The sequence below is a fragment of the Podarcis erhardii genome, assembly GCF_964252035.2.
Source record: "Podarcis erhardii genome assembly, chromosome: 16".
Lineage (NCBI taxonomy): Eukaryota > Metazoa > Chordata > Lepidosauria > Squamata > Lacertidae > Podarcis > Podarcis erhardii.
The window spans coordinates 4054797-4080727 of record NC_138514.1 but is presented as its reverse complement, the minus strand read 5'-3'; the positions used below and the strand labels follow the sequence as shown (position 1 = coordinate 4080727).

Here is a 25931-nt window from a genome sequence, read left to right as displayed (position 1 = left end):
AATGCTGGTTAAGTAATACCCCCCCCCCCCCAATCTTCAGACCCAAATGTCAGAATTTTGTTCAATTTTCCTTTCCGCATCAAAAGTCCAAAGGGGGTTCTCTAATTATTAATAATAATAAATGTCAGAAATTATTTTTCTCTGTTCATACTTTTCAGCAACCATGCTTCCATATTAAACAATAATTAATCCTTCCGTCTTCGCTCCTATAAGAGTCTCTCTGCTGTGATCATATACTGAGATATTATTCCTGGCAGAAAATAATTTGGCTGAATGTACATGCAGTTGTATCAGGATATTTTGTGTGTTGTGCTTTCACTAATGCACAGGAGCAAATGTAGAATGTTGCACAGAAGGAATCACCATTCAGTAATACATATGAGAAAAATTATATTGATTTGATGAAGTGGTTTATCAGTGCCTACATGTTCATTAGTAAGACGGGGGGGGGGGGGTTGCAAATGGTCTGAAGCTATATAAAACTCACATGCTCCAATTATGGAATTATCTTTATAATTCTCCTAGCCAAACCTTGATTCAAAAGAAGGAGTGCAAAGGATGCAGAAACCTATATCTGAGGGGACTTCACAAGGAAAAGCTTACAACAGTAACAAAAACAACAAGAGGGCAAGCTTTAATTCTTGAGAAAGAACTTTCATTTATCATTATCCTTGTTTTTACTGTAAGGTCCCAGGCAGCTTAGAATAATACAGAAAGAAATCAGAAGAAATCAGAAGAAAAGGGTAGGTCCTATGAAATAAAACTGGGCAACTGAATGGAATAACAGGAACTACCTGATGGGGAGCTGCTGTTCAGTGCTCGGAAGTGGCTCTCCAAGTGGGATAGAGCTGCTAGGTTAATGTCCTGGCAGGTGGATCACTGTTGCTTCCCAGGGAGGTTGGTATGGCGCAAATTATTGGTAGCAGCACACGGCTGGCTTCGTTAAAGTGTTTGCACCACACCAATCTCCCTGCAACACCGCTACTCCCAATAAACAACCGTGACTCTCTTCTGTCCTTCACCTCAGAGAGCAAAACGTTGTGGCTTTTTCTTTCTGCTGCTCTTTGGAGCCATTCCTGATCAACTCAATAATAATGTAAGGGAACGATGGTATCTTTTAGTCCTTAGCAAGAAGAGAGACAGAAAACAAGCTTTGTTTACAGGTTGTAAACATACCAGCAAATTAAAAGTGGAGTCCATGTTGAAAGCTAAAGACAAGTCCAAAGGCTGAAGAATGCTGCTCCAGTCAATTTGGTCTAATGAAAAATACTTTACCCCATCCTAAGTCCTGGTCTGAGCATGTTCTCTGTGTGGAGCAAATTTGCCAGGCAGTGCAGAGGCTCAGAGAGCAGTGAGGAATGCAGGATGTTTTCCAACCCTGAGTGGAGTGCTATTCCATCAGCAAAGATTGAACAGATTAAGGAATTAATCTTCTCCTTACTGCCATGCCAACCGACTTACCTGCTGTGCCAGGTTGTAGGCTTTCATCCAACAATGATGTCCAGTTTAAGTCATTTCCACTGCACTCATGAGCCACAGATGTGCACCAACTTCAAACTCTTGAACATCTCCGTGTGTGTGTGTGTGTGCGTGTGCACACAGACGATATCCAGGTTTCCAAAACAGTACAATTTTAGACTGTCAGAGAAAGATGGAATATACAATTATGCACTGATGCCTTGTCATTCTCTAACTGGCCTTCAAATCAATGTCGGGGGGGCTGTCAATACATACCTGGTCACCTTTTGATTGATAGTGCACAGTATTTTAACAATAGCATTTCATATTGCCAGGGTAATCAATGGTACATGCCCATCCATCATTAATAGATCACCTCTTCTGTTTTGCCCTTTGTTCACAGTCTGTGGATAAGTTAGAAACTGACAATATAATACTAAAGATCTAAATTAGTTACAATGGCAAACATCTCAGAAAAAGAAAAGAAATGAAGTATCCAAATTTGAAATGAATTGGGACGCGGTCCTTGTCTTTGTCTCTCTCCCCAACCCCCACCCCAGTTCATTATCTCTGTGTTTAGTATCAAGCTAACAAGAAAGACTTTTCACTTCATAGGTTTTCAGAGAGGGAGTTAATGATAGTAGCTTCGTTCTGAAGCCAAAATTAATAAGGCTTTTCAAATTTGCATTTTAGTGTGGTTTTTTATGTTTGATGAATACTCAAATTTTCACCACAAAGAACATTTGTATGCAGCTCAACTCTGACTTGGATTTCTCCATTTAAAATCTGACTGTGCAAATAGCAGTACGATTAGATCAATGAGTTTAACATTATGCAAAGACAAAGTAGCTCTTTTCTGAAGCCCTAGATCATGGCAGGTTCCATAACAGCAGTAAGTAGAAGGTCAGTCCCATTGCTCTACAGAAATAATGGTCTTAATACAGCTGAGCCAACTGTGGATCAGTGGCTTTGAACCCTGAGGGTTCCTTGGACATTTGTCAGTGTTTCTCAGTGAGAGGAGAACAGTTGTGGACATGTTTCCCTGAATGATTACCAACTTCCCCAACAATGTGAAGCCTTATGGGTATGTATTGCATGTATAATAGGCGCACATTTGGAGCATAAAAGGAAGCCCAATGGTGTTCTACGTGTTCTGAGTGTGGGCCCTGGAACATGCTCCAGAACTGTCTGCAGTGCATTGGGGGTTGGGCAAGTGCTCATGGGGTCTGTGGGGAACCGGTGGATATGGAAAGTCTTTTGTACAGATCCAAAGCATGAAGAAAATGCCACTGCTCTCCATGGCAGTAGATGTTCAGACATCATGCGATATGACATAGGGTGATGGTCAAGCTCAAAGTAGTTCAGGGTATGAAAAAGCTTTAAGTGTAAATTGTGTGTGGCATATTCAACAATACCAAGTTTCAAATTTATGAGCCACTAAGTGCTTAATGCAATATACTAGATGGAGGAGCAGCTCATCTGACGAAGTTGGGGCAAGAGCAGCACTGCTGCTATGGCTGGAGGGTGGTGCTTCTAGCCATGCTTCCTGGCACCATTGCAATTGACAATGGTGGCAGTAATGAAAATTCCCAAAGCAAGTTTGAGAAACACTCCCCTTCTATAAAGAGCTCACATAGAAAATCAAGTTGTGTTTTGCTTTAGTTTGCATACATTTTGATGCTTAATTTTGAATGTTTATGTATTTCCCACCCAGGAACCTTTGGTGTGAAGGGCTGATACACACACACTCCCGCCACCAGCACTCTTAAGTTTTGCTGTAATTCTGCAATGTGGGGTGATAGGCAGCTGCCTTATACTTGGTCCGTCTAGCTCAGTGTTGTCTGCATAGCCCACACAGACTGGCAGTGGCTCTCCGTGATTCCAGGCAGGGGGCACTCCCAGCCCTACCTGGAGACGCCGGGTGCTTAACCTCTATCAGCTACACCCCTTCCAACATTCAGTTCTATTCTGTAGCAATTGATTTGCACCTTTGGTCAGATAACATTGAAATCCTATGGACAGACCAGTACTAAATCCATTGGACTTATTTCCCAGGGCTGCTGTTTGGCTGTTTTCAGTGTGACTCCATTCTAAGTTTCAAAATGGTTGGCGCATCTCCAGCTGGACAAAAAGTGTATGGATTAATTATAGGCCTAACCACCTGCTTCACCCAACTTTAGCGCTCTGAATTTTGAGCTAATTTGAAATTGGCAGTCTCAGTTCCCGTGAATATGGAAATGGGACTGGGTTTGTAGAACACTGTTTTAAACCCATGTAATAAATTCAGAGCGCTCTGTTCAATATTCTGCAAAATAGATTGGAAGCTGAAAATGAGATTTTATTCATTAAACCCATGTACACCTCTGGAATGGAAAGAGGAAAAGTGATTAAATGCCATTCAGGGTTACCAAACAGTCCCTTCCCTTGGGCCATAGTGTTTTATGAAGGAGATGTTAAAAGCTGACCATAAAGATTTCAGAACTGGAAAATACGCGTTTTGAGGGCATTACTGTTGCATGCAAGTCATTTTTGCTTGTTGCAGTTACTTGACTGGGACTGGTGAGTTCCAAGTTAATTTCCCAGTTCTCTAAGAAGCTTTCCACGTGACATACTCTCCACATTTTCAGTTGTCAGTAAAGTTATGATAATTAGGCTGTTTTTTATCATTTTTGTTTTTCTTAAGAATATCCACTGGTATGGTAGGAAGTGCACCTATGATTTGCATTAGCTGTGCTGTTCAAATTGGCCTGTATCCTATGAGGTTATTGTGTGAGTGGAACAATTTTCACTCAAACAACAGAACTTTTCTTCATTCTCCTTCCTCTGTGTGTCCCCTGTAACTCCCAAAATCTGCTTTGGGGGCTTCCCCAACTCTTCATGGTAGATTGGGATAGTGGTGCAGGGCCAAATGTCAGGAGGAGAGGGAAGGGAGGTTCTGTTAAATGAGTGTAAGTTGATTCACATACTTTCTAGGATTCAATCCATTGAGAGTAACTGATGAAGCTGGAAGGCGGCTTGAATGCAAATGGGGGAAAGATCCAAATGAATGCAGCCGAAGGGCTCATTATTGAGCCTACCTAGTGGCAGCAAAGGCACCAAAGAAGGCATACTTCGCTGCTTCCATTCCATCCTCATTATGTTTTCCGGCAGAGCTTTTCCATGTTGTACAGGGCCTTTTACAGGCTGGCCCAAAAGAGGTGATAGAACAATGGTAGCTCGCTGTGACTTGTTTGCAAAGCATTTTGAGGATAAAAGTTCTGAACGTCTAGTTCTGTTGAATGAGTTTCAGTTGCTAAGGCTTGAGGATGTGGACAAGGTGCTCGGATCAGTCAAGGCGACTACTTGCGCTCTAGACCCTTGCCCCTCTTGGCTGATGAAAACCAGCAGGAAGAGAACAGCTGGCTGGGCCAGGGAGGTGATCAATGCCTCTTTACAAGAGGGGGTGGTCCCTGCCTGTTTGAAGGAGGCAGTGGTAAAACCCCTCCTTAAGAAACCTTCCCTGGATCTGGAAAATCTAACTAACTATTGACCAGTTGCTAATCTCCTTTTCCTGACCAAGGTTCTGGAGCAAGTGGTCGCAGACCAGATCCAGTTGCTTTTGGAACCATTTCAATCAGGTTTTAAGCCCGGTTTTGGCACAGAAATTGCTTTGGTTGCCCTGTATGATGACCTCTGTTGAGAGAGAGAGACAAGGAAACATGTCCCTGCTAATTCTTCTCAATCTCTCAGCTGCTTTCGATACCATTGACCATGGTATCCTTCTAGAGCGACTCTCTGGACTAGGGATAGGTGGCACCGCTTTGCGGTGGTTCCAGTCCTACTTGGATGGTCATTCCTAGACGGTGCTACTTGGGGAATGCTTTTCAGCCCCGTGGAACCTTCAATGTGGGCTTCCGCAGGGCTCAATCCTACCCCCCATGTTGTTTAACATCTACAGTACATGAAACTGCTGGGTGGGGTTATCCGGAGGTTTGGAGTATATTGTCAGCAATATGCTGATGTCACTCAGCTCTATTTCTCCTTTGCATCTGAAGGTGAGGCAGTGGAAGTGCTGGACCAGTGTCTTGCCTCGGTAATGGACTGGGTGAGAGCCAACAAACTGAAACTCAATCCAGATAAGACTGAGGCACTGTTACTGTGTGGTTCCCTAGACTGGATGGGTAGGAGATCGCCTGCTCTTGATGGGGTTACACTTCCTCTGAAGAAGCAGGTTCATAGCTTAGTGGTCCTCCTGGATCCTGTGCTGTCACTTGAGGCTCAGGTGGCCTCAGTGGCCCAGAGTGCCTTCCATCAGCTTTGGCTGGTGGCCCAGCTACGTCCCTATCTGGACAGGGATAGCCTAACTACTGTTGTCTAAGCTCTGGTAACCTCAAGGTTAGATTATTGCAATGCATTATGCATAGGGCTGCCTTTGAAGAGGGTTCGGAAACTTCAGCAGGTGCAGAATTCAGCATCCAGGTTGCTCACCAGAGCAAGATGGTTTGAGCATATTACACCGATCCTGGTCTGACTGCACTAGCTACCAATTAGTTTCCGGCCCCAATTCAAAGTGCTGGTTATAAACAGCTCAGGACCGCAATAGCTCAAGGACCACCTCTTTCCATATGAACCTACCCAGACCCTGAGATCACCTTCTGAGGCCTTCCTTTGTGTGCCTCCTCCTCAAGAGGTCCAGAAGGTGGCAGCACGAGAACGAGCCTTCTCTTCAGTGGCTCCTGATCTGTAAAATGCTCTCACCAGGGGAGTTCACCTGGCACCTTCATTATACACCTTTAGGCACCAGGCAAAAATGTTCCTTTTTAATCAGGCCTTTGGTTGATTTGATTGACATCCTATGCCCTTCTAAAACGTGGTTGGGGTTTTGGGGGGGGGGTGTTATTGGGTAGTTGTTTTTATTTTGATTATATATATTGCGTTTTTTATTTTGATTTCTAGACTTCTAGGTATAGTGTGGTATATTAAATAAATTGATAGATGATAGATAGAGATGATAGATAGATGATAGATAGATAGATAGATAGATAGATAGATAGATAGATAGATAGATAGATAGACAGGCAGATAGATCCATTCAGCTCTTCTTCTACTTAAGCTCCGTCAAGGCTTGTGCATCACTAAGTGGATTTACAGAAGATATGCCATTACTCCTCAAGAATCTCAAGGATCAGTCCTACACATGATGGCTTGCTGGCATAGGATTCTGGAGGGGAGAGCTTAACATTTGCAGAAGGCACAGATCTCAAACCCCTGACTTGTGCTCTCCTTGCTCTAAGATCAGGTATATCCCTCCCCTGGTTTTCTTTCTTTTTAATCCTGTGTTCCCTCTCAAGATTTGGGGATAATTTGGGACTCTTATACTTTTTAGAATAAATATAGTGCAAATATAGTTAATGATTGTTTGCTGCATGTGTAACCTCACTGCCTAAAGCAGAACCCCCATACTTTTGTCATTTTTGCGTAATAAACCAATCTTTGTCTACTTCCTGGTGTGAGACGTTCTTTAATTTGTATAATTGCAAAGGTACGTATACACACATGGTTTCTGAATACACATCCTGACTCCATGCAAAAGGTTCCATTCCTCTCACTAGTGTATGCTGGATATGTGGTGGACATGTATGTGGTTTCAAAAATACACCTTGTAGAAGTACTACTACATTGAATACAACACTAAATCAGCAACTGCACTGATTTTAGCCAGGTTCACTTCTCTGATGTCTCTTAGTGTGCGGGAGCGAGTTCAGATGAGGAACCATAGGCAGCTGGGAAGGTTGTAGAGCACTGGAGAAATTGTTAATGGAAAGATAAACAAGAACATCATCAATGGCATCTTTGCAACAATAATAAGCTGGATCCAGACACATCAAATCAACATTTCAGTTAAACGCGTTGTAAACTTTGTATGAGAAATCGGGTTGGCAAATCAAAACTCCACAGCGCCATCTGGTGTCACAGTGTTATAATGTACATATAAAACATTTTTCTTCTCCAGTGGAGCTGAATTCATAATCTCCGCACTGCATAGATCAAAGTTATAGAGCTATTTTAGTGCCCTTGGGGTAGAAAAAAGCAGAAGAACTGAAGCCCCTTATTTCACAGGGGAAGAACATTTCAATAGCTTTCAATAAATTAGAGGGCAGGTTTAGGTCCAGCACTATTAGGAACGGACTACCTACCCTCACAACTATTTTGATCATGACAAAAGAAAGAGTTTACTTTTTCAGGATGTGCTTCTCTGAATAGGCTTCATTTGCCCTCACATTCCTGATTTGCTAGCATAATATAGTCCATACACTAGCCCTGCCCTCAAATTGATCTGGGGCAGGGTGAATGGTGCCCAGGTTGGCTGGGGGGGGGGGGTTCGTCCAAACCTCAGACTGAGGCCACGGTGTGAATTGGGAGGTGGGGCTGTGCACATTACTTTCTACGCCCACTTTTGCCTGTAGCCCTGTCCACCACTGGCTTGTGGCCCTTGGAAGGTTGCCCAGAAGGGAATGTGGCTCTTCAGTTAAACAAAAAGCCCTGGCTTAAAAAGGCAGTGTCCAGGGTATTAACTGTGCCTGATTTAAACAAAGAAGAAATCTCAGTAACATTATGCTGGCATTGTTGGAGGAAAGCTAAGGTGGAGAGAGGCAGGGATCTTGCCTAAGGCCAGCTAACGATTTAATGGCAGCAATGAGTTTTGAACTGTGCATCTTCTTATTCAAAGCTCAGTATCTTAGCCCCTGATATCTGGCTTCCTCTCCTGCCCCCTTATGGGCCATGTTGAACACTATCAGATTATCTATGGTATCTGGGAAATCATTTTTAGGCCAATAACTTCTGATGGACGCCTTTTAGGAAATAATGTCAATTATAACCTTGTAGGACTTCGTTATTTCAGTCTATTACCTGCAATGAGTTATTCTCAAACAAGGAGTTCAAATTGATAAAAGGCAAAGGAAAATCAATACTTGAGATTGTTGAGATTAATTGGGACTTTATAATGGATTTCTTTCCCCCTTTCTTTTTCCATTGGGACTTCCAATAGCTCCAGCAGGCAGACCACCCTGAATGCGGATTTAGTGCTGCCAAATATGTGAAGTCAAAACTTGAAGAGATTCATATTTTTCTGCATTAAGATGATTAATATTTCAAAACTGCAGACCTGCCAAGATAAATGGGGCCCAATATGCACACTCACCCGCACACACACTGAGCCTTCTTTACCAAGAAAAGAAAAATCAGTAGCTATTCTTCTCACTGGGAAAAAAAATCTAGCGGTCAGGTCATTGTTAAAAGTGTGTTTATTATTCTTGCAGAAAGTGCTGTAAGCTCTCATAAATTGCTTTCTGTAGAGTAAGAAATTAGAGAAACTTGGGAGGCTACAGTGCAACCTCAATTGGCAGCCATTTAATAAGTTGTCAGAGAAGCTTCAGGAAGAAGATAGCAAGCAGCTCTCCTGGACAGTTTTGTTTCCTTGCATTCCATCTTGTCATCTGACATCTCAAGTTGGGGAATCTGGCAATTTTCTCTATAGAAGAAGGCTGAGTTTTAGTTGCTCCCCTGTGGATGGCCAGATGAGGCAGTGCCTAAAACCAGGGCATTCAAAGGGCAGCAGAATTCTACTTGATTCAGTACAGCTACTGACTCTGGCAAGGGTGAAGAAAAGGAGAAAGCAGGTCCCACAGAAGTATGGGGACAGGGAGGGAAATGTGGGAACCAAAGGCAGGGACTGCATAACCAAGCAAAAGTAAAGATTGCTGAGTCAGATAACCAGAGTGATCAGAGTTAGGTTCTTCAGGGCCTTGGACAGTTCATAGGAAGAAGATGGTCTATTTTGAGTCCACGGCTCCCTTGACCAGCTACATGCTTTCTGTGGCTCCCTTGTGGGAAAATGGCTCCAAGCCTCAGTTCTGTCTCCCCTTGCCTGCAGATCCGGCAGCCTCTCACCCCTTTTCAAACCCCCTCCCTTGTGGAGTGTTCCCTCAGCCTCCTCTCCTCTTCCCTTTCCTTGGGAGTTCTTCAGGCAGCTGTCCCTGGTCTCTGAGCTTCCCCCACCCCACCTCAAAGAGAGGTGCCTCCTCAGGCTGTCCCACAGGGGCATGGGAACAGGGTGCCCACAGCCTTAGTGGCCCACGGAGACTGGCCAAAGGTGAACATGAGGCCAGCACCTGACCTTGGGAGGCAGCAGTGGGTGCCAGGCCTGTTACAACAAACAGACACACAAGCCTGTGGGAGGCAGAGACATGAGAGGGCATCAGAGGGAGGGAGGGGAGGAAAGAGGGACAGAGGCCTGTGTTGCTTGAGGCACCCCTGACCATGTTTCAAGGCACCACAGGGTGCCATGGCATGCTGGTGGAAAACCACTGGTACATTTCATAGAGAATTCTAGAGTAGGAAGGGAACATGAGGACCATCTAGTCCAACCCCCTCCCTGCAATGCAGAAATCTTTTGCCCAACATGAGGCTTGAACCCACAACGCTGAAATTATTTGTTTCCATTATAAAAAGATTGACATGACTCATAGAATGAGTTGGAAGATACCTCAAGAGTCCAGCGCAGGAATCACAGCCCAAGAATCCCTGATAGATGACCTACAGCTTCTGTTGGAAAAATTCCAATGAAGAAGAATCCAGCACCTTCCAACGGAGTCTATTCCACTGTCAAATGGCTCTTACCATCAGAAAGTTAGTCCTAATGTTTAGTTGGAATCTCCTTTCTTGTAATTTGAATCCATTGGTTTGGGTTCCACCCTCTGGAGCAGCAGAAAACAAGCTTGCTCTATCTTCAGATATTTGAAGATGGATACCATATCATCTCCCAGTCTCCTCTTTCCCAGGCCAAACACCCCTAACTCCCTCAATCATTCCTCATATAGCTTGGTTGCAGCCCCTTGATCTTCTTGGTTGCCCCCTCTGCACACGTTCCAGCTTGTGAATATAATTCTTAAATGGTGGCACCCAGAACTGGACACAGTACTCCAGGTATGCTCTGACCAAGGCAGAAAAAGCAGGACTATTACTTCCTTTGATTGAGACACTCAACTTCTGTTGATGCAGCCTAGAATAGCATTAGCTTTTTTTGCTGGTGGATCACACTGTTGACTCATATTAAGCTTGTGGTCTACTAACACCCCTAGATTATTTTTGTTTGGACTACTGGCAATCCAGATATCTCCCATCATCATATATTTGTGCAGAACCTTACATTCATCCCTCCTGAAATTCATTTTGCTAGTTTTGTCCAATTCCACCAATCTGTTAAACAAATACACAAATAAACAAATATTTAGTTGTTTCCATTGGGTTTGAACACCACTTTGAATTACAGTGGCACGTAGATGGATCAATAGTCAGTCTAGCAAAACCAAATGTGTGTTTGCATGGGGAACATAATGGATAAGAGCAATCCAAACTATAGGAAGCTGCTGTAATATATGACGGGGTAAATGATGCTGCTGTAACTTACCTCTGTTTCAAACTCCATTGAGGAATGGGGCTACTGCTGGCCGGGCCAACCTGAGCCTGACGGAGAGAAAACAACCATTACACCACTCATTTTGTGAGTGTATCTTCTAATGGCTTACCAGGTCATGTGCCTGAGCTCAGCAGAATAGGGGCAAGTTCCCCCCTCCCCATTTCCATCTTCACTTTCCCAGAGCACCTCTTTTGGGGGACTTACCCAAGCCTTGGCTGAGCCAGGACAGAGGACTGACACCAGTGTCTCTTCAGCTGAGCAGAGATGAGGGACCTCTGTTGCTCAACCACAGATGCACCTTTTCCAAACTGCTCATCTTGGCAGTTCTTGGGTTTGGAATGCTCCCTTAGTTTTTATTTGCATTAATTTATTGGGGAAAAATTAATTCCACTATTAATTGCAAGTGCTTCCAGGCAGTGATACAGTAAACTTTGGTAATAAACTTAGCTTGCATTCTCCATATTCTTCCAACCCCTTTCTGAGGACTGGTAAAATGTGTAAAGTGGGAAGCCTCACACTGCTCCCGTACGTGATATGTGGCTTTCTACCTGTTGAACAAGTACCCTAATGATATCCCCGGGAGCCAGAATGTGAGCTAGTGAGGCCCATGCCTTTATATATGATGGCAGAGCTGGGAGTACAAGCAAATGAGTCAAGTGTAGTGAAGCATATTTCTCATTAAATAGAGCAACTGGAAACAAAGCTCATGGAAAGGTGAGCTCATTTATCAAATCACATGTGGATGGCACAGGCGCTATGTTTTATTACCTCCAGGGCTTGAGGTAATATCAAACAGTTTTTGCTGGGTAATGCCAATGATTCATAATGTTGTTTTTGGAGGCGCTTCATATATTGCGCTGAATGGGTGCATCATTGCCAGTTGGTTTGCTCTAGGAAAAACAAAAGCAAAAATGAGCTTCAGGGGAAGCTCAGTGTTAGAACACATAGCTTGCATGCAAAAGGAAATGGTCCAGACCTTGGCAATCTAGGTAGAGCTAGGAAAGACTTCTGCTGAAACCATGGAAAGTCACCAACAATCCATGCATGTCAGGGATGCAGAGCTTGTAGTCCTCCGTATGTTGTTGGGCTACAACTCCCACCATTCTTGACCATTGGCGATGCTGGCTGGAGTTCAAGATTATTGTAAGGGCCACTGTTTTTCTTCCATGGTATAGACAAAATCTCTTCCTGTGACCCCATTGCTGCTGACTTACTTGCTTCTTCCTCTTGCTCCTGACTTACTTGCAAAAGTGCTTCTTGTCTCCTTGGCACAGTACTCTTCCTAGAATATCTTAGTGATTCTTCCTCTTTCCTGAGCATCAAGACCATCTAGGAATGGTGCCATGCTAGAGGGAGAAGAACTGCCTTTGTTAATAAGTTGGTGCATTTCTTCCCCATTGCAGCATTGTGTTGTGATGAGTGGTGTCTCTTGTTCTTCAGAGATTGTTGCCCAAAGAACAGAGACAGCATCACAACACCGCAACAGGAGAGGAAATGCTGTCTTTCTAAAGAGCAACAAACAACATTTCCTCTCCTCCAAATCACAATGGGAAGGAAGGAGACCACTGTTTCTGTAGTTGATAGAGAATATGAATTGTGTGTGTATCTCTGTGTGTGTGTGCTGTATGTAGAATAACAGAATTGTAGAGTTGGAAGAGACCTCAAGGTCATCTAGTTCAACTGTCTGCAGGGCAGGAATCACATCTATTTTTTTTTTTTTAAATATTTTTATTAATTTTACAGAATAGAAAAGAACAAAAAATAAAATACAGAAGTTTCATAAATCATATTTCTTTTACAAAATCTTTTGGACTTCCCCACATCTTCCCGAATCTGCGTTATTTATAATACCAATTTCAGCGTTTTGTTATCTTATTTCATCACTTATTGTATCTTTCATTTTGTCACATTACCCTTTTCAATATATTTATAACCCAATGTTCATAATACAAAATCTTCAGCTATTTATTATCTTATTTCATTACTTATTGTATCTTTCAATTCATTATTGTATCTTTCAATTTCATGTTACCAAAATCAAAGTTATTGTGACCATAATCTTATATATTGTGATTAAAACGTAATGCAATAAAGATTTTTCTTAATTTCACCTCTCTTTTCTTGTGCTTAATTTTAATTTCACCTAATTACCATTGCTGGGGCTAATATTTCCTAAAAAGTGCATTTTCTTAACATTCATACAGCTTATAATATTTTTGTAAATAGTCCTTAAATTTTTTCCAGTCCTCTTCCATTTTTTCTTCTCCCAAGTCTCGGATTCTGTCAGTCATTTCCGCCAGTTCCATATAGTCCATCAACTGCGTCTGCCATTCCTCCAGTGTGGGTAAATCTTGTGTCTTCCAACACTTTGCGATGAGAATTCTTGCTGCTGTTGTAGCATACATAAAAAAAGTTCTATCCTTCTTTAACACATTCTGGTCTACAATGCCCAGAAGGAAGGCCTCCGGTTTCTTAGGCAAGGTATATCTAAATACCTTTTTTAACTCATTATAAATCATTTCCCAAAAGGCCTTCACTTTCGGACATGTCCACCAGAGATGAAAGAACGTCCCTTCCGCCTCTTTACACTTCCAACATTTATTATCAGACAGGTGATATATCTTAGCAAGCTTGACTGGGGTCATGTACCACCGGTATATCATTTTCATAATATTTTCTTTCAGGGCAGTACATGCCGTGAACTTCAATCCGGTGGTCCATAACCTTTCCCAGTCCTCAAACATAATGTTATGTCCAATATCCTGTGCCCACTTTATCATGGCGGATTTGACTGTCTCATCCTGTGTATTCCATTTAAGCAGCAAGTTATACATTCTTGAAAATAGTTTGTCTTTAGGTTCTAACAATTCTGTCTCTAATTTCGATTTTTCCACCTGGAACCCAACCTTTTTGTCTGTTTTGAAAATTTCCCGAATTTGGGCATAATGCAACCAGTCTCGCACCTTACTTTTTACATTTTCAAAACTCTGCAGCTTCCAATTGTCGCCATCTTTTTCTATTAATTCCCAATATTTTGGCCAGTAGGCCTCCATGTTAAGTCTCTTGCGTGCCTTGGCCTCTGCCGGTGAAAGCCACCTTGGTGTTTTACTCTCCAATAAGTCTTTATATTTTGTCCAGACCATAAAGATTGCTCTTCTAACAATATGGTTTTTGAACATTTTATGAACTTTAACCTTGTCATACCACAAATACGCATGCCACCCAAAAGCGTTATCAAACCCTTCCAGATCTAGGACATCGGTGTTCTCTAACAAAAACCAATCTTTCAACCAGCAGAAGGCTGCAGATTCATAATATAACCTCAAGTCTGGCAGGGCAAATCCCCCCCTTTCTTTCGCATCTGTTAGTATTTTAAACTTAATTCGGGGCTTTTTGCCCTGCCAAACAAACTTAGAAATATCCCTCTGCCACTTTTCGAAACATACCACTTTGTCCACAATCTGCAGGGTCTGAAACAAGAATAACATTTTCGGCAAAACATTCATCTTTATAGCTGCTATTCGGCCTAACAAGGAAAGTTTTAGTCTTGTCCAAGTTTCCAAATCCCTTTTGATTTCTGACCAACATTTCTCATAGTTGTCCTTAAACAAATTCAAGTTTTTAGAAGTCAGGTACACCCCTAGGTATTTTACCTTTTTAACCACATTTAATCCTGTCTCTTTCAAAAACTCATCTGTTTCTGTAGACGTTAGGTTCTTAGCTAAGACCTTGGTCTTTTGCTTATTCAACTTAAATCCCGCCACCCGACCATAATCAGATATTAAATCCAAAACTCTTTTTGTGCTAGAAACTGGCTCCTGTAATGTTAGTACCAAGTCATCTGCAAATGCTTTCAGTTTATATTGTTTCACTCCGACCTCAATGCCCCGAACTGACCGGTCCCTTCTAATCATATTCAAAAGCACCTCCAGGACCGAGATAAACAGTAATGGGGATAGAGGGCACCCTTGCCGTGTCCCTTTTTCAATATTGAATTCCTCCGTCACCACATTGTTTACTATCAATTTAGCTTTTTGGTCCGAATATATTGCTTCTATACCATTTTCAAACCCCCGTCCCACTCCCATCCCTTCCAAATTTTTCTTCATGAACATCCAAGAAATGTTGTCAAAGGCTTTCTCCGCATCAATAAAAATTAACACCGCTCTAGTGTTAATATTTGTTTGTAAGAGTTCCAAGATGTCAATAATGTTTCTCGTGTTGTCAAACAAATGCCTACCCGGGAGAAAGCCTGCTTGGTCCTTGTGAATCACTTCATTCAATACCTTTTTAAATCTATTTGCCAAAATGTCTGCAAAAATTTTGTAATCCACGTTTAGGAGTGAGATGGGACGGTAGTTCTTAAGTTGAGTCTTTTCAGTTTCTGTTTTAGGAATCAATGTGATGAAAGCTTCTTTCCACGTTTCTGGTGCCTTCTTACCCTCCATAATCTGGTTGCATACCTCCATCAAGGGTTGTATCAAATAATCCTTCAAAACCTTATAATATTTGGAGGTAAGTCCATCAGGGCCTGGAGATTTGCCTAATTGGAGGTTCTGTATGGCACTCTCGATTTCCTGCTGTGTAACTTTAACATTCAGGGTTGTTCTCATTTCCTGAGGAATTTTTTGTAATCCGTTAGTTTTAATAAATTGATCTATCTCAGATTCTTTCTGCGGCCCTTGTGCATAGAGATCTTTGAAATATCTCTGGAAACATTTCCTAATTTCTTCAGGCTTCTGAACCATTCTTCCTTCAATCTCTAGATTTGTAACTGTATTTAATTTTTGTCTTTTTTTCAACTGCCATGCTAGCAGTTTCCCACATTTATTTGCTGAATCGAAAGATCTTTGTCTCATTTGTTTAATTTTCCACTCCACTTCTTGGTTTATCAGTTTCATATATTGGGCCTGGAAAAATTTCACTTCTCTCAGCACTTCCTTAGACTTGGGCCTAGATCTTAATTTCCTTTCACCCTCACTTATTCTCTCCAATATCTTCTGCTTCTTTTCATTCCAGAGTCTTTTCTTTACAGTGTTTTGTTGTATTAGAAACCCTCTCATCACCGCTTTACTTGCGTCCCAGATTGTTCTTTTTTCCACCGTAGTGTTCAGATTTATCTCAAAGTAATCTTTCAAAGTTTTTTGGGCCTTCTTCACAATCTCCTGATCTCTGAATAAAATGTCATTCATTTTCCATCTGAAGGATCCGGTTATATTTAGTCTCAATTCCATTTTCAAAGCATTATGGTCGGAGCAAGTTTTTGGGCAGATTTCCACTTTTCTAGTTTTAGGTGCCAGTCCTTTAGTTATCCATATTTGGTCGATTCGTGTCCATGACAAATGAGCTTCAGAAAAGAAAGTTCCTTCTTTTCCTAGGGGGTTCTTGACTCTCCATATATCAATCAAATCCATATTGTCTGTCATTTCAAAAAAAGTTTTAGGTAGTCTGCCTTCTTTTGTTATATTTACACTCTGCGACTTATCCATATTTACAGAGACAACCCCATTCATATCTCCCAACATAATAATGTTGTTATAATCCAGATAGTCCAGTAAAGTCTCATGCAGCTTCTTAAAAAATTCCGATTTTCCATCATTTGGCGCATAAATTCCTAAAATCAAAAATTTTTCACCATGTGTGTAAATTTCAATAGCCAAAATTCTGCCTTGTTCATCTTTAAATAGAAATTTCGGTGACAGGCTCTCCTTTGCATAGATCACTACTCCTCTTTTCTTAACTCTGTCCGAAGAAATAAATTCTTGGCCTAGCCTTTTATTAATTAACACTTTCCGATGAAGCCTTGTCACATGTGTTTCTTGCAGGCAAATAATGTCCAATTGCTCTTTCTTCAATATATGAAATACTTTCCTTCTTTTTTCTGGGGAATTTCCGCCATTTATATTCCAACTAAGAAGTTGCAGAGACATCCTGAGTCAATTTATAGGCCTTACAATGGGGTGTCTAGATCTCCCGTTCCCGGCGGTGGCAGTGATGGTCCAGCTCCAGGCTGTTTAGTTCCTGGTGGTAAAGGTGGCCAAGACGCAACTGCTCCTTTCTGGAGGTCTTCCCCGTTGTCGTGAAGAAACTTCTGCTGGTCCTCTAGTGTTCTGATTCTAGTTTTCCTTCCTTTATAGCTAAATGATAGTCCTTGCGGAAACTCCCACCTATAAGGGATTGTGTTGTTTCTCAACAACTTAGCCAGTTCTAAGTATGAGGCTCTAAGATCCAATAAGAATTTAGGTATATCTCTGTAAATTTCAGCCTTTTTACCTTCTATCTCTAGAGATTTTTTGAAATGTAGGCCTAGTATCTTGTCTCTTTCCTCTCTTGATTTCAGAATAACCAAACAATCTCTGGACTTGTCTTTCTTCACCGATCTGCCCAGTCTAAATGCAGTCACAATTTTAAAGTCTTTATCCTCTTCTATTCCCCAAAATTTGGAGAATAAAAGTGTCAAAAATCCCTCCAAGTTGCCTTCCTCCAATTCTGGGACAGCTCTCAACCTAAGGTTATTCTCCTTGTTTCTCAATTCCACCATCGACAGGTAGGCCTGTTGTTCCCCTACCTGTCTTTGCAGAGGCTTGATTTCACCTTTAATCTCATCAACTTTTTTACTTGCTTGCTCCGCTTTTTGGTAGGCTTCCACAGCTAATTTATGATTTTCAGCTGTAGCTCCTTGTAAATTCTCAATTGCCTGTGTGTTCTGAGAGACCTTTTCAGAAAGTACGCCAATAGTAGTTGTTGCTTGGTCTATTTTTAATCACATCTAAAGAATCCCTGACAGATGGCCAGATGGAAGTTTAAAAACCTTCAGTTTGTGGGTTGTGTGTACTGTATGGCAAATATGTATGTGTGATGCATATCTGTGTGTGGTCTATATGTGTGAATGCATGGTGAGTATGCTGCGTGGTCCATATGTGTGGTCTGTATGTAGCTTTGTATGCTGTGTCTCTGGCGAGTGTATATGTGTGCTTTGGCCGTAGCTGGTGTGTGGCCCTGAGAGAGTTGGTGGACTGTGAACGTGGCCCAAAATTGTAACCACTGGTGATACAGACAACATTAAGCTATATATACCAATGGCCTCGTTTGTTATGTGGCAGCTTCCAATTCATTTGTTTTTTGAAGTTGATTTTCAGCTTGTTGAGCACTGTCAGAGACCTCATCAGCCATGTCTGAAGTCTCATTACTTAATTTTTCAAAAGCTACTTCAAAATGGTGATGTATGAGAAAAGATCAGAATGAAAACAGCCCATATTAGTAAAAATGTGAGAGAGAGCATGCTTAGAATCCTTGTGCTGCAGAGGCCAGTTCAGCAATTATTGGAAGCCTGGGGCTGTATCCAATTAAGCTATACTCAGAGTACACTTATTAAAATGAAGGAATCTAAGAGAGCCATATCCATTAACTTCAGACTCACTTCAGTGAGTCTGCTCTGAGTCGGATTAGCATTGGATACAACCCTTGGAGTCTTCTCTCTGCTGAGACACCCCCAAAAAAACACAATAATGAATCCTGAACAATTGTGTGGAAGCCGTTACATGTAAATCTCTATGTGCAAATGCTTTCCCTGTATGCCTGTGAATTGTTGATTAGATACAGGATGCTGGGCAGGTTTCTGATGGTATCTAGCATGCAAGGACACGTCACAGCATAATAGTTTAGCCTGAAGGGTTAAAAAGAGCAGAAGCATTACTTTTGAAATGAAAAGATTCAAAAGTCTCTATTTTTGTTGAGAAGAGAGAAGCAGAGCCATTGTCCACAAGAATATCAAGCCACGGCAGTAATATGTGGTTGAAATAAAACTGAGGGGTTTTCCTTTTGAACTGTTTATTTTCTTCATTTAAAAGAGTTAAAAAAGAAAGAAAGAAAATGTGTGCCATTTGAAATGTAAATATGTTTGGGGGTTTAGATGTTCAAGGTGTGGGTGTGGGTGTGGGTGTGTGGGTGTGTGGGTGTGTGTTCAAGTAATCAGTACAATGCAAGCTTAAGGTGAGCAAATATTTTGCACCTATTGTTTTATGTTTGGTGCTGACTGTATTTCAGAAGGCTTAAGAAGCCCTCACTTTGCAGCTTGGCGGGTTCTGATTGTATCCAGTAGTGAGGCTCAAAGAGGCTTTATATAATTCAGGAGCAGGGCAAAGAAAAGAGGAAAAAACCCAACTGCCATGTGAATAAAATGTCAAAGTATCTCTTCTCACGAAGCTATCGGTGTGCTGGTCTTGAACACGTAAGCTCGGCTGGATAGAGAGTAAATGATTTTTTACAGATAATGTGCTTTTATGATCTAACAAAGGAAGAAGAATTGCCTCTGAAGAAAAATGTCCTTTTTGTCTTCCTTTTGTGCCCTTGAAGGGTTTTCTCTTTTTTTTCCCTGGAATCCATCAGAGGATAAAGAACTGGGTGTCAAACAGGAGAGGGAGGGAGGGGATAAGAGTAAGAATACTAAAAATATAAAAGGGACCAACTGGCCTTCTAGAAAATCCCTTCTACAGCATCATGTCTGGGAGGTGGCTCTCAACTGCTGCTGTTGTGTGGAAGTCCAAAGCACTACTGTCCCTTCTTGTCATGTGTGATTCTATAGAATAAAACTATTTATTTTTTGGCTTCCCCTCTGGCTTCTCCCAAGAGAACTTAATTCATTCCGGAGGTCCGTTCTTAACCCAAAACTGTTCTTAACCTGAAGTATGCTTTTGCTAATGGGGCCTCTTGCTGCTACTGCGATTTCCGTTCTCATCCTGGGGCAAAGTTTGCAACCTGAGGTACTATTTCTGGGCTAGCGGAGTCTGTAACCTGAAGCGTATGTAACCTGAAGGGTCTGTAACCCAGGGTACCACTGTACATAGGAATGCAATACTGCAAAAAGAAGAATTACCAAGGGTGATATGTGTATTGTGCTTTTAAACCGGGTCAGGCAAACAAAGGCCCGGGGGCCGGATCCGGCCCAATCGCCTTCTCAATCTGGCCAGCGGATGGTCCGGGAATCAACGTGTTTTTACATGAGTAGAATGTGTGCCTTTATTTAAAATGCATCTCTGGGTCATTTATGGGGCATAGGAATTCATTCCTTTCCCCCCAAAAAATATAGTCTGCCCCCCCCCCCAAGGTCTGAGGGACAGTGGACCAGCCCCCGGCTGAAAAAGGTTGCTGACCCCTGGCATAGGCTGTTTTATTTAATACCTAGGATTGAAAGCCATTGTACATATTAGGGGTGGAAAGGTGGCAAAGCTGAGATAGTAGAATTCTGGACAGTACGTCTTCAAAACTACAGGTATACTTGGTCAGCATATGTTTTGAATGCAAGCCCCAAGCATTGGGGGAAAGTAGATCGGCTTAATTTCTGAGCCAGTCACCCCATCTCAGTCTTAGTCTACATCATGATAGGAAGGCTCACATTTGCTGCTGTCAGCTCCTTGGCTGACGGGTAAGGACGTAATGACAAAAGGGTTCTGTTGTTGCATGTTCCTCAAGGAGGTTAGATTGGTCTCAACTAGGGCCAGGGCCTTTTCAGCACTGGCCCCGACGTGGTGAAACGCTCTGTCACAAGAGACTAGGGCCCTGCGGGACATCTTTCCCCGGGGCCTGCAAGACAGAGCTGTTCCGCCTGGCCTTTGGTTTGGACTTGGTCTGACCCTTATGTTTCCCTCCCCTTATGGTCTTGATTTATCAGCTATTCTAAAACGAGGCTGCATTTTAAATTGCATTTTAATCTGTATTTTAAATCCCCCCCCTTTCCCCCCATTATGTTTTTACTGTGATTTTATTAGTGTTAGCCGCCTTGAGCCCGGCTCTGGCCGGGGAGGGCGGGGTATAAATTAAATATTGTTGTTGTTGTTGTTGTTTGTTGTAAAAGTATGTGCTTCTGAAATATTTTGGCACAAGCGCACCAAGTTCCACCCAATGTGGGGGGGGGGCGTTGCACAAGCATGTGACATGCGTGTGATGCACACATGTGATATCGCATGCATTGGGAGGAGGCTGCAAGGCCTAGAGAAGCCCACCACCATCATGGGGAGGCCTGGGGAGGCTGGCTTCCACTGCAGGAAAGTCCACAATCCGTTCTATCACCATTTTTAAAAGAGATTAATAATTTTGGCACCCCTCAAGTCTGCTGGGATCTCCTCTCTCTCCCAGGTTTTTCTGATGAGCTTGTGAAGTTGTTGTGTAAGTTCAGTTCCGCCCACTTTGAAGACTTTGTTGTTTTTCATTTGGTCAATAGTTGCACACAACTCTCCCAGATTTGGAGATACTGCATGCTCATCTCTATAATTTGTTTTTTGCAGAATTTGTGAGAGGACTGCATTTATGAAGGCACCCCATAACACGAGTTCTTTGGGTAGGTCATAAGAGAAATATAAATATATTTATCCCACATCAAAACACAACAACAAATGTATTCTTAAAACAAGAAACTGAAACATTATTAAATGACAAAAAGCCCATCCCAGTATAAAACTGAGAGGCCCTTGCAGTAAAAGTTATTTAAAAGGCCTTCATGAATAGAAAGGTCATTAATATTATTACATTTACCCCAAACTCCAAGCGGTTAGAGACTTCAGCATAGAGCTCAGGTTTAGTTTCCTTTATTACTTTCTCATTCCTTTATTACTTTTAGCTTTCTGTTCCTTTCATTGCTTTGCCCTTGCTTCTGCTTTGTTTTGCTTTTTTCTTGTCCTCTACTCTGGGTTAATGAGCACTCACACTTTATATGTGGGCGCCCTTTGCAGGATTGCGTGCGGGGCTACAGTTCCCAGGGAACTTAATAGTAGAAGGGGGCTGGCTTCTTTCTCAGTGTTACCGTATTTTTTGCTCTATAAGACTCACTTTTTCCCCCTAAAAAGTAAGGGGAAATGTATGTGCGTCTTATGGAGCGAATGCAGGCTGCACGGCTATCCCAGAAGCCAGAACAGCAAGAGGGATTGCTGCTTTCACTGCGCAGCGATCCCTCTTGCTGTTCTGGCTTCTGAGATTCTGAATATATTTTTTCTTGTTTTCCTCCTCCAAAAACTAGGTGCGTCTTGTGGTCTGGTACGTCTTATAGAGCAAAAAATACGGTAATTTTTGGAGGTTCACACCCAGCCTCAGTAATCAAGTTTCTTGCTGGGAGATGGGGCCAGCACCATTTATAATAAGGGGTGGAGCCGACAATAGCCAGACAGTCAGCTCTGGAGATTCACCCTCCCTACCCTCCCTTTGTTTAATGTTTCTTGTTGCAGGTTAACTTTTTCTTCCTGATTAGTGGGTGCTACTACGGGTGGCGCTGTGGGTTAAGCCACAGAACCTAGGACTTGCCGATCAGAAAGTCGGTGGTTCGAATCCCCGTGACGGGGGTGAGCTCCCAGTGCTCGGTCCCTGCTCCTGCCAACCTAGCAGTTCAAAAGCACGTCAAAGTGCAAGTAGATAAATAGGTACCGCTCCGGCGGGAAGGTAAACGGTGTTTCCGTGCGCTGCTCTGGTTTGCCAGAAGCAACTTAGTCATGCTGGCCACATGACCCGGAAGCTGTACACCGGCTTCCTCGGCCAATAAAGCGAGATGAGCCCAGAGTTGGTCACGACTGGACCTAATGGTCAGGGGTCCCTTTACCTTTACCTTTACTACGGTCTTTGACTGGTTGCTGCTGTAGGACCGGAAAGAAATTTTCCTGCATTAGCAGGTTTTGTCTTCCCCACAGCAATTCATCACAACTTTGGCGGTTATGGCCTTGGGTGGAATCCTTTAGTCTTTTCTTCCCTTTAATGGGGGGAGGGGCGTGAAATGGTGACTCACCCCCCTGCAGCAGTGATTCCAGGGTCCCCCTCTTAAAGGGGTTATATATATATACAGTGGTACCTCAGGTTAAGTACTTAATTCATTCTTAACCCAAGGTACTATTTCTGGGTTAGCGGAGTCTGTAACCTGAAGCATATGTAACCTGAAGCGTATGTAACCCAAGGTACCACTGTATAGGTGTCACTGGCCATACACTGAAAGGTTGTCAGTGAACTCCCCTGCGAGCGGTGATATGGGCTGGGCTGCTTGCTACACTTATGTCTTGCAGTCACCCCCATATCCCATTTACCCTAATGAGCCCCAGTTCCCCCGGCTGGGGGGGATACACGCCCAAGGCCTAAGCCAAGGTCATCCTACATTCAGAAGTTTAACAAAGTTGTGACCTAATTTTAATTCCATATAACATTGTCAGCCCCTTCATGGATCACTGCCTTGCCGTGGCGAAGGGGCTTGAATAACTCAGAGAAGCCACCCAAGATGGACAGGTCATAGGGGAGAGTTTTGTCCAAATGTGAACCACCTGGAGCAGGAACCGGCAAGCCACTCCAGTATCCCTGCCAAGAAAACTCTACGGACAAAGACAACAGGCATATAAAAGTTATGACGCTGGAAGATGAGCCCCTCAGGTCGGAAGGCGTCCAACATGCTACTGAGGAAGAGCAGAGGACAAGTACAAGTAGATTCAGAGCTGATGAAGCGGCTGGGCCAAAGCCGAAAGGACGCTCAGTTGCGGATACGCCTGGAAGCGAAAGGAAAGTCCAATGCTGTAAAGAAAAATATTGCATAGGAACCTGGAATGTAAGAAGCATGAACCTAGGTAAGTTGGATGTGGTCAAAAATGAGATGGCAAGAATAAATATTGACATCCAGGGCGTCTGTGAACTAAAATGGACGGGAATGGGCGAATTCAGTTCGGATGACCATCACATCTACTACTGTAGGCAAGAATCCCGTAAAAGAAATGAAGTGGCCCTCATAGTCAACAAAAGAGTGGCAAAAGCCGTACTGGGATGCAATCTCAAAAATGATAGAGTGATCTCGATACGAATCCAAGGCAGACCTTTTAACATCACAGTAATCCAAGTTTATGCACCAACCACTGGTGCTGAAGAAACTGAAATTAACCAATTCTATGAAGACTTACAACATCTTATAGAAATGACACCAAAGAAGGATGTTCTTCTCATTATAGGGGATTGGAATGCTAAAGTAGGGAGTCAAGAGATAAAAGGAACAACTGGCAAGTTTGGCCTTGGAGTTCAAAACGAAGCAGGGCAAAGGCTAATAGAGTTCTGCCAAGAGAACAAGCTGGTCATCACAAACACTCTTTTCCAACAACACAAGAGACGACTCTACACATGGACATCACCAGATGGGCAGCATCAAAATCAGCCAAAGATGGAGAAGCTCTATACAATCAGCAAAAACAAGACCTGGAGCTGACTGTGGCTCAGATCATCAGCTTCTTATAGCAAAATTCAAGCTTAAACTGAAGAAAGTAGGAAAAACCACTGGGCCGGCAAGATACAATCTAAGTCAAATCCCTTATTAATACACAGTTGTCAGGGGTTCAGGGAGAGAGGCGCAGATGAGGGAGGAGACAGAGAGCGAGGGGGAAGGATTCCAGGGTGACGAGGAAGAGGACGACAATGACCCAAGATTGTCCATGAGTCCGTCCAGTGAATCGGAGGACTCCCAAAAGGGAGCCCCTCTGGTCAAGCCAAGGGGAGCTAGAGGGGGAAGCAGTCAGGAGCAGGGAAACGAAGGGGGAACCCCCAGTGGGAGTTGGAGATCGGGACCGGCTGCTCCGCCGGAACGGAGTGAAGGGGGTGGAGTGACCAGTGTGTCAGAAGGAGCAGAACAGGAAGCAGAGAGGGGAAGGAGATCAGGGCAAGACGTCCTGCCGGAAGGGGAGGAAAGTAGTATCGAGGGCAGTGTAACTGTCGAAGGGAAGGTCAGGAGCAACGTACGCGCGCCAAGTTCAAAATGGGAGGCGCGCGGAAGTGAAGAGAGTCCTGGGGAGGAGCCTGGTCCCAAAGCCCGAAGGAGGGGGGAGGAGGCGCCAGAGGATTCAGCCTCTGGGGAGTCCCGAAGGGAGAGAACAGGGCAGAAAGACCCTGCGGAAAAGGAAAGAGAGGAAGAGGTGGACCAGTACAAGCCTCTTAAACTGGTGTAGAGGCGGGACTGACTCAGAGGGGACTTCAGCGGTCTAAGCGTAACAGACTTAGAGTCACGGAGCTCGGCTGTGAAGCTAAGAATGTTCTTCAATAAAAACTTTTGTACATAAGCCGGACTGGACTTTGGTCTCTTGTGAGCTGGGACCACGGGTGACTCTGACAACAGTGGAAGTGAGGAACAGGTTTAAGGATTTAAGGATTTAGATTTGGTGGACAGAGTGCCTGAAGAACTACGGATGGAGGCTCGTAACATTATACAAGAGGCAGCAACTAAAACCATCCCAATGAAAAGGAAATGCAAGAAAGCAAAGTGGCTGTCCAACGAGGCCTTACAAATAGTGGGGGAGAGAAGGCAAGCAAAATGCGAGGGAGATAGTGAAAGATACAGGAAATTGAATGCAGATTTCCAAAGAATAGCAAGGAGAGAGTAGAAGGCCTTCTTAAATGAGCAATGCAAAGAAATAGAGGAAAACAATAGAATGGGAAGAACCAGAGATCTGTTCAAGAAAATTGGAGATATGATAGGAAGATTTTGTACAAAGATTACCATAATAAAAGACAAAAGTGGAAAGGACCTAACAGAAGCAGAAGACATCAAGAAGAGGTGGCAAGAATACACAGAGGAACTATACCAGAAAGAAATGGATGTCTCGTATAACCCAGGTAGTGTGGTTGCTGACCTTGAGCCAGACATCCTGGAGAGTGAAGTCAAATGGGCCTTAGGAAGCATTGCTAATAACAAGGCCAGTGGAAGTGATGGTATTCCAGCTGAACTATTTAAAATTTTAAAAGATGGTGCTGTTAAGGTGCTACACTCAATATGCCAGCAAATTTGGAGCAGTGGCCAGAGAATTGGAGAAGATCAGTCTACATCCCAATCCCAAAGAAGGGCAGTGCCAAAGAATGCTCCAACTACCGCACAATTGCACTAATTTCACACGCTAGCAAGGTTATGCTTAAAATTCTACAAGGAAGGCTCAAGCAGTATGTGGACCGAGAACTCCCAGAAGTGCAAGCTGGATTTAGAAGAGGCAGAGGAACCAGAGAGCAAATTGCAAACATGCGC

At 43.1% G+C, this 25931-nt stretch overlaps 1 protein-coding gene across 1 annotated transcript in view; it reads right to left on the bottom strand.

The window, feature by feature from the left end:
• Nucleotides 1-1519: 1519 nt before the first annotated feature.
• Nucleotides 1520-25931, bottom strand: part of LOC309331261 (uncharacterized protein) — a 140911-nt gene continuing 116499 nt past the window's right edge. Inside the window, exons 5-7 of the mRNA XM_081843380.1 lie at nucleotides 10910-10965; nucleotides 1735-1862; nucleotides 1520-1638 (exon numbers count right to left, since the gene is read on the bottom strand). Of these exons, the coding sequence (XP_081699506.1) occupies nucleotides 1856-1862; nucleotides 10910-10965 (63 nt within the window). The 3' untranslated portion in view covers nucleotides 1520-1638; nucleotides 1735-1855. The remainder of the gene's footprint in view (nucleotides 1639-1734; nucleotides 1863-10909; nucleotides 10966-25931) is intronic.